Source organism: Artibeus jamaicensis, unplaced genomic scaffold (assembly GCF_021234435.1).
Source record: "Artibeus jamaicensis isolate MK-2021 breed Jamaican fruit bat unplaced genomic scaffold, CSHL_Jam_final scaffold_1019, whole genome shotgun sequence".
Lineage (NCBI taxonomy): Eukaryota > Metazoa > Chordata > Mammalia > Chiroptera > Phyllostomidae > Artibeus > Artibeus jamaicensis.
Window position 1 is genome coordinate 3233456 of NW_026522025.1, and position 14109 is coordinate 3247564.

The 14109-nt window shown below is 41.9% G+C and overlaps 1 protein-coding gene across 5 annotated transcripts in view; it reads right to left on the reverse strand.

The window, feature by feature from the left end:
• The window catches only part of ORC1 (origin recognition complex subunit 1), a 30869-nt gene that overhangs the window by 6531 nt on the left and 10229 nt on the right, over positions 1-14109 (reverse strand). For all 5 annotated transcript variants that reach the window (XM_037158340.2, XM_037158335.2, XM_037158341.2 and 2 more), the window contains 10 exons: positions 13458-13776; positions 9606-9972; positions 8595-8699; positions 7858-8041; positions 6116-6213; positions 5449-5550; positions 4844-5015; positions 3358-3465; positions 2930-3079; positions 1875-1994 (listed from right to left, as the gene is read on the reverse strand). In XM_037158340.2, coding sequence (XP_037014235.2) covers positions 1875-1994; positions 2930-3079; positions 3358-3465; positions 4844-5015; positions 5449-5550; positions 6116-6213; positions 7858-8041; positions 8595-8699; positions 9606-9972; positions 13458-13776 — 1725 coding nt within the window. The remainder of the gene's footprint in view (positions 1-1874; positions 1995-2929; positions 3080-3357; positions 3466-4843; positions 5016-5448; positions 5551-6115; positions 6214-7857; positions 8042-8594; positions 8700-9605; positions 9973-13457; positions 13777-14109) is intronic.

Consider the following 14109-nt stretch of genomic DNA (forward strand, 5'->3'; position numbering starts at 1 on the left):
TGCATCTCCTAAAAACCTCAAGTGGAAAATTTTTGTTTCAAAATGGTATCAGTGCCGCCTGGTAACTGACAGAAGCAGTAACAAATTGTGAATGAACAACTTCAACCGAGGCTTCGATTATTAGATAAAGCTCTAAGGAAAACACGAAACAAAACAAAACAAAACAAAACAAAAAACTAGACAGAATAACAAGGAAATAAGACCATATATGCATGAGAACCAGCAATCAATAGAAGTGGACTCACAAAGACTTTCTAATTATAGGACACAAAATAGATATGTTTCTTTATATATAAAGAAATAAAAGAAAGGTTTGAAATTGGCAACAGTTTTGGATGAAAACAACATTCAAACTGATGCCATCTGAAACATTATTAAAAGACCAAGAACCATAAATAAAGGAAGCAACAGGAGTAAAGAATATAATTCTTCAGTCAGAAAGAGGTGGCATAGTGGTTGATTTAGCAGACTGAAGAAACACAGTAATAAGTAAGCTAGTAATGGGGAATCTAACAGCAAATCTAAACTATACTGAAAATCTACAAATGCTCAGGTTTAGTGGTATTGGAATTAGAGGTAAAGGGGGAAGTCTGACTAAAATAAGGAGCAGTTAAGAAACTGATGCCCTATACCAGGAGTCAGCAAACGATGTCCCGCCACACATTTTTGGAAATAAAGTTGTACTGGAACACAGCTATGCATTTCCCTTTACCTACTGTGCACAGCTGCTTTTGGTGATGCTAGGGCAGAGATGAGCAGTAGGACCACTGAAGGGAGGGACAGTTTAGAGCTCTGTAAGAAAATTTTGTGCCATGTTAATTTGTACTGTTTGCCCCAGAGAAGGTCCCTCTCATACTATGGCAGGAGACCCAAGATTTATTCTCAAGCAAGAATGAACAAAGTCTCTAGGCCAGGGACACTAGGAATCATGGCAGGGAAGGGGATGTCCCTCAACATTTCCATGCTGAACTCTGACTCCAGCCCACCCCGCCCAGACCCAGAACACTGCCCTCCAGGCATCCCACAGGAAGCCTGCTGTGGGAAATCTGACTATCCCAATGAAGCTACTCAAGATACAGAAATTGGCCAATCGGATTATCCCAGTGAAGCTCCCAGTGAAGCAGTTCCACTCATGTGCTCAGAGCTCCCAATTAACTTTGTAATCTCCATTCTTACACCTGAGTGGACAACCTAGACATCTGAGGAAAGTAACAATGCAAGAAAAACCAACAGACAAAAGTATCTTGGAGGAAAAGGAAGAAGACAGCCTCAATTAAATAGGGTGGCATAAAAAAAATGACCATTTGGAGGAAAAAAAGAACTTTTAGAAATTACATAACAGCAGAAGTAAAAAAAATCTCTACTCACTAGAAGGGTTTGATGGTAGCTTTGGGGATCTGAGAAAGCAAAGCTTGCAGACAAGTATCTGTCTGGCTCACTGGCCCCAGAACCTAACACAGTAAGTGGCCAGCTCTGGGCAGGTGTTTTATACAGAGGCACAGGAAGTTTTAAAGTATTAAAACTTTCCTAAAACTTTCCACATGCCTATTAAGTGTTAGAGCCAGAATTCAAACCTGGGATCTATTTAACTATTCTTCCCTTTTCATTCTGTAAAGCTTCCTGCTTCCTGAATCAATTAATCTTCATTTGTATATAAGCCCACCATAGTCATAGCCTTCTAATCAATTATACAGTAAGATTTCAGGAATTTTTCAGAACTTTGTTTCTACATTTTATATCTGTTTTTATAGGATTTCTTAAATTTCTCTTTATCCCTGGAGTACGCAGCACAGGGCCTCACACCGACAGGTGCTTAGCAGAGAACTGCCAACTGCTTTGTAGGTACTACCAGGGACCTCTCGAGAGTGACTTACCTTCCTGGCTACCAACTGGACGGCATCATCCTCAAAGGCCTTTAAATGTCTGAGTCGGGACACTAGGATCTGCTGCAGCTGCCTGTAAGTGTAAGGCTGGAAGCACATCCTGGTGAGACCCTGGGGAGCCAAGATGACAAAGGAACAAGTTCGCTGATTGCCCTCTCTGATAACCCTGGTGGAGAGTCACCCAGTAGTCCCCAGACCTGATCTCTAGGTCCCATATAACACTTTACAGATTTCATGCTGGGGCAACCACTGCTTCCAGCTCTTCGTTACTGACAATGGCCTGTGGTATCCTATAGAGCAGTAGTTCTCAACTACTTTTCATTTAGTTTAAAAGATCCTTTTATTCTACCAAATCATTGAGCAGTAAATAGAAGTAGAGGCACTTCTGTTAAAGCGGGCGGGAGGACCTTCAGCTCTACAATCCGTGCAGGCACAGCCCCTGGCTTCACTCGTCATGCTTGTAAGTACCAGATGCCGAGCTTCCCGCTGAACCACGCTCGGGTCCGGGAGAGCAGACTGCGTCTGCCTTGTTCACTGCTATGGTCTAGGCATCTAACACTGCGTGGAAAGGGTAAGGACTTAGATATACTTTAAAAATACTTAAACCTCCAGGGCTCTGCAGTTCCAGAGTGAACAGGTTAGCAAAACATCAAGATACATTTGTGGCAAATCATGTAATAATGACATATTTAATTCCAACTTAAAATGGTAAGAAGTCAGGAACCATAATTTCTTTCTTTTTTTAAAAGATTTCCTTTATTTTTAGAGACAGGGAAAAGGAGAAGGAGGTGTGAGAGAAACACCAATTGGCTGCCTCTCACACGTCTACAACTGGGGACCTGCCCCACAACCCAGGCATGTGCCCTGACTGGGAATCAAACTGCCAACCTTTCTATTTGCAGGCCAGCGCTCAATCTACCTAGCCACACCAGCCAGGGCAGAAACCATATTTCTTACTTTTCCCACTTATTTTAATTTCCTATGTATTCATTTTGACCCACCTCCTGGATCTATAAGAACAGCTTGAGAATGGCCCTAGGACCTACCAGTCGGCTGGACACCCGGTTCATCATGATGCGCTCTGGCAGGTCCATGGTGTTGGCAATAGTCAGGACCACAAGCCGGGCCTCCTTGTGAGTGGGCCAGTCAAAAAGATTGTACATTACATCTTGTTTCTGAGTCCACAGAAGGTCAAGCTGCCAGGGAATTAGGAGCGAGATGCAGGGTCAACCACAGAGACTGAGCCAGGGCCCCAGAATATGGGCCTGTTACCATCACTTTAACTGCATGTGCTTCTCAGGTCACGACACCAGAGAGGCAAGGAAGTCAATGGACATGTGCCTCTTGTGACCAGAGAATAGATGAATGAAGAGGGGAGCCAGGACTTCCCTCCCACCCAGTTATTTGCCCCCAGAACATCACAGTCAAGAACCACGCCTCTTCTTTACCATTCCTCCTTTGGGCATCTCCTTACCTCGTCCACAAGCAGCACAGTGGTTTCCTGAGCAGATCCTTGGGTGCAAAATCGCCTTGCCAACAGTTCTACTGCATGGTTAGCTGTTGCCTTTTGGCCTGTCATCTTCTGCATTAGGGGAAAATAAGTGGTAAAAAGGTAAGGACTTTCCTCCCCTGGGCTTAAAGTCAAATCTGCAAATGGAGGATGCTATTTAGTCTGAGGACTTCAGGATCCTGTACTCTGACTCTGCTTACTACTCTGGTCTAACCTAAACACAGAAGAGATGGCAGTAAAACAGGAGATAAAGTCTATGTGATTGAAATGCAAATGAGCCACAGACTGGTCCTAGAAGACACTCCAAAATCATTACTGCATGACTCTATTTAAAACTGGACATAATTTGTTTAAGATAACAACTTACGAACAGAAGAGTGAGGTTCAAACTCTGGCCTACCTCTAACCCCTTTTCTATTTTTTGCCACACTGCCTCTTACATGCAAATGGTTTCCACCATGTTAGTAAGTACTGGTTTCTAGTCATTCATATCGAGCTCCTAGACTTTAAGATCCTTGAGGATAGGAATTCTGCCTTCTTTGCCCTTGCTATTTCTACACAAAGGGCAATGCCTGGTATGTTGAATTTATTTTCGGCATTGGCTAGTGTGACTCAGTGGATTGAGCATCCACCTGCGAACCAAAATGTCGCTGGTTCAATTCCAGGTCGGGGTTCATGCCTGGTTTGTGGGCCAGGTCCCCAGGTGGGGTGTGCAAGATGCATCTGGTCCATGTCTCTCTCACACATCAGTGTTCTCCTCCCTGTCTTCCTCCCTCTCCCCCCCCTAAAAATAAATAAACAAAATCTATAAAAAATATTTTGAGATTGGCCAAAAGTTCTTTTGGTTTTGTAAGATGGCCCTAGTAGCACTTAGTTGTCTTTAACTTCATTTGAAACAATTTTGTTAGATTGTATTGTGACAGCTGTCCTATCAGTGCGCATAAAAAAAAACCCAAAACCACCAAAACTGGTGAATTTCTGTGTAGCCATTTTAATATTGACGATGGAAGAAAATAAGCAACATTTTCAGCTTTACTCTTTCAAGAAAGGTAAAAACGCAACTAAACACAAGAAAAGATTTGTGCAGTATATGGAGAAGGTGCTATGATCAATCAAACATGTCCAAAGTGGTTGGCCAAGTTTCATGCTGGAGATTTCTCGCTGGACGATGTTCCACATTCAGGTAAACCAGTTAAAGTTGATAGCCATCAAATTGAGACATTAACTGAGAATAATCAATGTTATACCACATGGGAGATAGCCAACGTACTGAAAATATCCAAATCAGTAAAGTTATTGGTAAAAATGAAAAAATGTGCCTTTTATTTTATGGAAAAAACTACAAGGACTTTTTGGCCAACCCAATATGTCACATGTACAAAATTAAGTAAATATTTCTCTTTTCACGTGCCACAAAGAAACTGTATTTTCCAAAAACTGCTTTGCTTACCTGCAAGATTTGCACATAGACTTGGTGGGGCTCTGTCAGCTTCATGCCATTGACTTCGACGTACTGAAAGGGAGGAACATCCTCTGCTCGGGCCGCCTGCTGCAGGCAGTGTATCACCTCGTGCACAGTGGCAGTCTTCCCCGTCCCAGGCACCCCGGAGATATACATGCACCTAGGAAAGAAGGGGAGACGCACGGGTTAGGTCTGTGCCAGCTGCCTCACATTATCACCAGCTAAGAGTGTGCAAATGTGTGCTGCAGGAAGGGCCGAAACCCCTGAAACATGGAGGTGGGGCAGTAAGGGCCATTCTTGGAAGCTGGTCAGAGCAGGACCTGTTGCGATAGCACCATTCATTCCATAGGTAATGCTGCACGTGAACTGCCTATCCAAAGGCCGGTTTCATTTTTCTCTAAAAAACAGAATTTCTCTCCCCACAGAATGGCTTTTGACAACAAAAGCTGCTTCAGAAGCTTAGGCTTCAGCAACAACTCTGCCTGTTCTCCTGACACTGGGGAAAGGCCTTGTGGTTGAACTATGACCCCTGAGGGGACGTACTAGTAGGAGCGGTCTCCCCCCATCATCCTGCCTGGCTCAGCAGGACTCACCCTCCAGTATGGTCAAGGAGTTTGCTTTCCACAAAGCTGTAGATATCCTGGAATTCCTTTTCCCGACAGGGAAGCGAGTCAGGAACAGCAGAAACATGCAGACTAAATAAAGGAAAAGTAGGACTTTAGAAGCATTGCACCATCTACTCAATAATAAATGGGAAAGACTTATCTATAATTCCTATATAAAACCTTGACCACCAATCCAAGGGAATGTCTTCACTCTCAATTCACTTCATGTGGCCTCATAATTAATCCCTTTTTCCACCCAAATCACCAACTCAGTGGTTCTAACCAAAGGTACCTATCACCTGGGAAGCTTTCTTCAAATCATACCAGTAGACCTCATCCCATAAGAGACTCTAATTCAGTTCATTCCTGGCAGGATGTATGCTTGTGTGTTTTGAAAAAGTCCCAACATAATTCTAAAGGGTTCCATTACCTGAGAAGCAGTGTCCTGACTAATCAATCACCTTCCATCCCTGAGAAAATGATGGCAGTAGACTGGAAGGTTACTCCTTTTAAAACCTGTCCATATTAGCTGACCCAGACAGTACTTGAGAGGTTCCTTCTTTCCCAACATGGAAGTTCATTTTACTCTATTTCATGTGAATGAGGGCGAAGGTCCGTTTCTTCCTATCTGACAGGGGCCCACGAGCAGTGTTACCTGAGGCGGGCCTCCTCTAGCATGCTGGCTGGCTCCGGGGCAGCCAGGCTTCGGCTGCGGATCCGGGGGGTGGCAGAACGTGGCATTCTAGACTTGGGCTTTATTCAAAAGAGAGAGAGAGGGAGAGAAAGAACATATTTCAGTAGGAAAAAAACAAAGAAAAATATCATTCAGGACACATCAGCAAATCTGCTTCCAGATGACCCGCTAAAAAGAGGTGGTGAATTCCTTAGTTCTTGTACGTATAGAGCACCTATAGCTGTCCACCTCTCTCCTCACATCACATATACGCTTTGTTCACAGTCCAAACGTGGTCGCTTTTTCCTAATTTATACCCAGGAATTAAGATTTGAAAACAATGTTGATCTGGGGAAAGAATGGATGAAAGTATGGATTAAGTACTATTTAAAAGTAACATAATACTTTAAAAGAAAGACAAGAAATTACAAAGAAATCCTAAATGCTCTACCCAACTATAGTGTAGAGCAGGAGGTAAAAAGTTCATTTATAGGATCCTTCTCTAGATTTGTTTGAAAATATGGTCAAACAAATAGCTCAGGACTTCCCTAATACAGATTTGGAGAAACCGCACCAGATTTTTCCACCCCAAACCCCAGGGTCACTGCTCGGTCTAGGTTAAAGCCCTGTCTTCTCACTGTCCTCGCTGCTGGCTCACTAGAGCAGGCCTGCTACCCCTTCTTCATGGTGTTTCCGCAAAGCACTCCCTTCTGTGGGCATTTCACCTGCCCGCTCTCTGTTGCCGGCCAGGCTACAGAGCAGTAACAATCTCACCACCTCTGGTTTAACATCTATTAACTTTGGAGAAAACAGGAAAGGAGGAAAAAAACCTTGCTGAGAAGGCAGAAAAAATTTGGTGGACTTCTGACCTTTTATTATGTAAGATGCCCTCATACCCTATATCTCTTCTTCTGGGTGAGACCCGGGAGATGAAATCACCCTAGAAGGTAGGTAAACTGTTTACTTAATAAAGAATCCCAGGTAAGACTGCCTCACATCCAAAAGTGACCCATGGAATTTCCTTTCCCAGAGGGGTTCCAAAGAATATTATGCTCCAGAAAAAATGTTAACTGGTTAAAGACATACTCTAAACCTCTCCTTGAAGGTCACAGTAACATTAGTATGTTAATGGCCTTGACAAATCATGTGATAATGAAAGCAATTTAACTTTGTGTAATCCAAACATTTCTCACACACATTTGAACATGAGAAGACTCTTTTCTTAATGGCTTTCAACTTTCTACCAAAGCTCCACAGGAAGCACTAGACATCCATTTATTTCTTTAATCTTACCCACTGTGCAAGTCATTACCAATACCTGTGTAATGCTCCTGTTTCTCAGGTGTAGCAAATGGTACAAAACCAACGACATGGTCCCACAGCCTTGGATTCAATACCTCCTGGGCACTGATCATGCACAAAGCACTCTGAGGGGTTTAGTGGGAAATACAAAGAGGAGGAGCCAGTCCTTGTCCTTCCCTCTGGAAGTTCGGCTCCTGGCCATTGGATTGCAAATCTTAATAGGAACCTGGATTCAGAAATCACTATCTACTGGATTCACTTTCAGGCCTAGGGTTCATGAATATTCCAAGTGTAATAGCTTTGAACACAACAGACCTGTGCTCAGAATCCAGCTGCTACTAATACCAGTGTGACCTAGCCATCACAATTTTTGAATAAAGAAAGAGATGCTTCACTGGAAAATGAAGCTAAAAGAACCTTACAGTTTTCTTTGGTGTCTTGGAGGGGGTCTTTAAAGACGACTTCATGGAAGAGTGTAGGTTCCTGGGTGTTCTCCTTGGAAGGGGGGGTGTCGAAGCCTCTTCCTTCTCACTGTCAGAGTCTGAAATCTCTGCTGCCGGCAGAAACTCTTCCTCTTCTTTGTCATTTTTACTATTACCTAAAAACCTGAATGGTGGGGCACATTTTCTGATACTCAGTGTTTGAAGTCTAAATAACAAGTGTAAATTAAAGGTGCCACAGAGTTTCTCCCCAGGCTGAGCAATATATAGGACGTACCCCACTTCCTTGCTACTGAGGTGCTCTACTAAAGGCATTATTTATAGTATTTTTGTAACTTGTATATTATTATTGCCATTTTATACATAAGGAAACTGATGCTTAGAAAGGTTACATAACCTCTCCAAGGCTACACAGATAATCAACGCCAAAGCTCAGTCTCAAACCCAAGGCTCTCAGAATCGAAGTTCAATCATACCGTAACAGTCTTGCAAGGTATGATTATGGGGCCCTAAGATCCACCTATGCCAGGGGCAGTGTTTCTTGCCCCTTTCAAACTATCACACTTATGTGAAATTAACATAATTCCAGACATACTAGGTAAAAAGATGAATTTCAGTGGAATAACAAATAATAACCAAGAACTATATAAGAAGATTGTACATATATATCATAGATGGCAGTTATAAACATTTTTCTGCAGGCCAAGGAGCACTCTTACCGCAGTTGCTGCCTAATCCGATTCAAAGTCAAGAGAGAACTCTTTCTGCGGATCCGATGGGGAGTAGAAGTAGCTTCATCCTGAGCTTCTGGTTGTTCCGCCTCCCTGCAAGATACCACAGCAAGGTTACAAAGAGCAGTTTTGGGCACTAGGGATCAGCGGCAGACACCAGAAGATAGTTAGATGGCCTGACTTGCTGCTACTCTTTTTACAGGAGCTAATCACTTTGCTAAAAAGTTTATGATTTAAGTTTGACTCAAACCCAGAGATCAAAATTTGCTTAAAGCTTATTAGTTAAATCAGACTCACCATCTCCCCACCTAGAGATCAGAATATACCAATCCTGGGGCAGAGTTACTTGTCTCTTTTTCTTTCTGATATATTTATGAACTCATGGTCCACCCAACTCAAGGTTAGCAGAAAGGTAGCTATATATTAAATATAAAGCATTTATAAAGCAAACCTTAACGTTTTCGGATTCTGGGTGCTGGAGTTTCCAAGCAGGAAACACTGAAATGTGTAATTTCTGGCCTCTCACATTATTTGTGCGGTCCATTATTTACAAATATTGTTGAGTAACAAACTGTAAATTTTATTCTAGATGCATTATCTTCTTGTACTACATGTATTTGAGAATGGCTTTTTAGAAAATACTAAGAAAATGGCTGTTAAAATGTGGCAAAGAGCCCCAGCAAATAATGAAATCCAGGACTCTGAAGCAATTCAGGTTTGGAAAACCGTCTTCTGAAGCAGTGACTCCAAAGGACAGGTAGGTATACCAGAATCATCCAAAGAGCATTTCAAAAATGCAGATTTCTGGGCCCAACACTTGGAGATTGATTTGCTGTTCCTGAAAACAGGCTCAGAAATCTGTATTTTGGAAAAGTGCCTGGTGATTCCACGACACATTCAGAGTTGCGACCCACTGCTCTAATTTTATTGACTGTGACCCAAACATACCCCATCACATGAGCCACCTCCTCTGTGGAGGGAGAATAACATCCCAGTTACCTCTTTTTGGTCTCTTCTGGTTTCAGAATCACAGAAGGCACCACTGAGGACCTCTTTCCACCGCTGGAAGGCTTCAGTGTTATTTTCTCACTGATTTCTGTGGTTTTCAAAGCTGGAACTCGGGTTCTCAGGGTCCTGTGACACTCGTGTGAAGCCTTCTTGTCCTCTTCAGCATAAGGGCGTCGAATCTCCCCAGTTTTCTCTGGGGCTTTTGGAGCTGGAGATGAGGCCTGAAGTCCATCAAGCTGAGACCTCTTAGAAGGTGAGGTGATCTCTGAGGCCACTTTCCGTTTAGTTCTTCCAGGAGAATCCAAAGAGGCCCGGGACTTCTGCTGGGAAATCCCGGTGTTTGGTGTTGCAGGGAAACCTAGGCCCAAGAGAAGCCACCACAATGTGTGAAGTTCATAACCAGCACCGCACACACTCCCAGTCTGTGATAGCTAAATTCAGCCACTGAAGTTCTACAAAGACATGAGTTATCCATATTTTCAATTATTCCATGATTCTGCCCCCCAGGCGAGGTAGCTATATGGTTTTTAATCCCTTTTCTATTCCCTGGGTGATTTTCCCAGTTAGAACTGTAAGTCGACTATTGAGTCAGCATTTGTAAATAATGGTTAATTAGATTTCTCTGAAGTACTTTACTAGAAAAGTGGTTTTTAACCAGGGGTAATACGGCACTCCTCAGCCCCCACTCAACAGCATTTAAAAAAACTATACCAGAGGCTGTTAGGTAACACCAAGGCCTAGCTTTCTCTTAACTCAGATGGCACCTACCATAGAGAAGACAAGGATCCGGGGGCAATCGGCTAGATTTGGCAGTACACAGAACCACGTGGGAACCACCTTAGCATTTGCTCCTGTTACTGTGACCACACGCACCAAGACCCTCCACTCATTTACAGACATCAACTGAGCTCTTAAAATGACAAGGTATGTGCCAGGCGCTCAGATATAAGCCAATTCAATGAGACAATCCTGGTCCTCAACTGCAAGACACTCCAGTCTAACATGGAAGGTGATATACATGGATGTCCACAATATGAAGTAAAATATCGTCCCAAAGTACCTAAGTGCTAATAAAGATGGCTTTTCGGGTAGAACATAAAGGCAAAACTTCAACAGTGTTGAAAAGGAAAGGAGAGGGCTAAATGAGGAGAAAAAACGAGATCCATGTGAACTAAGATAATGAGGCAGGAATGCACTGGGCATAGAGTTCACTTTAGTCACAGCATATGGTCCATGGGGAATAGCTACAGAGAAGACGAGAACGGTCATCTAGTGCCCACATATGAAGGCTTACAGTGGCTTTCTCACACTCACGGAAAAACTAGGAACAACACAAATGCCTTAAACTGGGAGTAGATAAACTACAATAAATCATAACGGAATACTACATAGCAATAAAAAGAAACAAATTCCGGACACATTCAATAACATGAATGAATCTCAAATGCGTTATGCTAAGTTAAAGGAGTCAGACTCAAAAAGCTATGTACAATATGAGTCCATTCATGTGCTATTCTGGAAAAGGCAAAACTATAGAAACAACAAACAGATCGGTAGTTACCAGGAAGTGAGGGGAGAGCTGGCTGATTACAAAGAAACACAGGGAATTTGGGGATGATAAAACTTCTATATCTTGATTAGGGTGGGAGTTACACATTTTTATGCATTTGCAAAAACCTATAGAACTGTTTTTACACTTGTATACCACAGAGGAAAATTTTGCTATATGTAAATTATACCTCAATAACACTGACTTTAAAATGCTATCTAGAGCCAGATCTTACAGATCTTTGAACATGAAGCTAGAATCATAAAACCTTTTTGTAAATAGGAGGACAACTCAGGTATCAATTAATACAAAAATGTCCCAATCTCCTGGTCTCCTTTGTACTTCATTTTCCATCTTTCTGTCAAAAACAATTCATCTAAAATATTTTTATCATATCCTCCCTCCTCTAATTATGTTATTGGGTCAATTTCTCACTCTTAACTTCAATGTCCTGCAAAATCAACAGTCAAAAAATGCGGCAATTATTTCTGAATGATGGTATTACAGATTATTTATTTATAATTTTTCTGCATTTCCCAAATGTTTTATATATTTATATTCAGTCCCTAAATACACACTGTAATAAGCAGCTATCAAGAATACAAACAACTTAAACCCAGCAGACTTGGCATCTAAGCAAAAAAATTCAAAAGGACTGACATATAACAGGAAAAGCTCTCAGAACAGCCAGAGTGGCTTTCAGATACATTGTAAGTGAAAAAAGAAAGATGGAAAAGAATATATCCAGTATGCTACCCTATGGAATACTAAATAAAAAAGAATGGAAAAATTATATGCATGTTTATATGTATGTGTGTGTATGTGTTTATAAATGTATCTGATTTTTGTAAAAAATAAAGCAAAAAAAAAAAAAGAGAGACAAGATAAACCAGAAACTAATAAAATTGATCACCTATAAAACGGTAGAAAGAGGATGTGAGTATAAAGGAATGAGGTTTCTCTGACTACACTTGTTTTAAATAGTTTTGACTCTTTTAACCATGTTAACATTTTACATGTCTAAAAAAATTAATCAAATATGGACAAAGCCCTAAAAATAAACAGAAATAAAAGAACCTTACTGTATACCACCAACTATATAAATAACAGAAGAAAAAGGTTAATCAACTTCACTTCCTCAGTGGAACATATTCTAAAAGCAGAACGCACTGCCAATATATTTTTTCCTTTTCCTCGGGGAGTCTGCTGCTGGTAGTAGGGCTGGCATAGCTACTGTGAAACTCCTGTGCATCAGGCTTGCTCCTGGGAGCCAGGGCGCTTCCTCCCGAAGAAGGGTGATGCAGTCATGGCTCACGGGAAGAAGGGGAAGAGCCCTACGGTCTATACACTAGTCAGTATGATTTCAAGAGTTTTAAAATATGTTTCTTAGCTCTTCTGCTAGGGATCTAAAAGCAATGTCACCTTAGTAGCAGAGATCTTGAAGAAACAGCTCATTACAGGACTCAGTGTCACTAACCACAGGGAAACACAACAAAGGAAACGTACCATCTCACACCTGTGATGACAGCTACTTTCAAAAACAAAAAATAACGAGCGATGGGGAAGAGGCGGAGAAATCGGAACCCTTGTGCACAGGTGGGGAGAATATAAAATGGTACAGCTGCTATGCAAAACAGTATGATGGCTCCTCAAAACATTAAAAACAAAATTACCATATGATCTAGCAATTCCACTCTGCGAACATACCCAAAGTGAAAGCAGAGATTCAAGCAGGAGGTTCTGTGTACCTGTTTTCACAGCAGCATTAGTCACAAGAGCCAAAAGGTGGGAGCAACCCAAACGTCTCCTCACAGACTAATGGATAAACAAAATGTGGTATGTACATACGTACAGTGGAATATTTATTTCGGCCATAAAAAGACAGGAAATTTTGACACATAACATGGATAAACCCTGAGGACACTACACAAACTTAAATAAACCAGTCAGAAAAGGACAAATACTATAGGATTCCCCTTATATGAAGTATCTTGAGTGGTCAAATCAGAGACGGAAAGTAGAATGGTGGCTGCCAAAGGATGAGGGAATGAGAAGTTATTGTTTAATGGTTGGCAGATGATGATAGTGGCTGTACAACAGTGTGGATAGAGTTAATGTCAGTAAACTGCGCACTTAAAATAAGTTAAAATGGTAAGTCTTTTGTTATATACATTCCAAAATGTGTCCAATCAGTACCTGGCCCACTGCTGCATTGACTTAATACTGTAGTATGAATTAGTATTTATCATTTCCGCTAGCCTCAGTGTTGCCACTGTGACCCACTCCACACTTACTGCCAAGCTCTAGCCTCTTCCTTGCCCTTGGGGTAACAGTACGGGTACGAGTCTGGTGAGATTTGGAGATAGAGTGCCTCGATTCAATACTTCTGACCACACACTCCGCTGAGGTCCAAGAAGGGCTTTCTGTGCTATTCGTCTTGGCTTCCATGGGCTTCCAGCATCTGGGACTGCCTTCCTGTAGCTTATCCAAGTCTGCAAGTAATTCTGGGGGTAGTGGTCTGAAGTTCTTCTCATTCCAAGACAGCTTCACAAAGAACGTCTTCTCATTTTTCAGATTCATAGGTAACACTTCATCTGGAGCTAAAGCCAAGACCTGAATTTGGGAAGAATAGGTAAATAGAAAGCAGTGAGGACCAAAATAGCTAAGGAATGCCCCCAGGAGAGCTATGATTACAAAGCATTTAAGTCTGCATCCTTATCTGGAACGTTACTTGTCCAAACTAAAGAGGCACAGCCATGGCATAGCATATTTCTGCAGACTTCTCCTCTCTGATATCCACACCCCATGCTGCTTTCTTTTCCAGACCGTTCTATTCAGCTATGCCAAATTTCCCCACAAAAACTCCTCTAAGCATGCTTCATGGCTCAACAGCCTATAACAGCCCCCACTATAGTGAGATCAGATTATTTAAACTGATTTTCAATG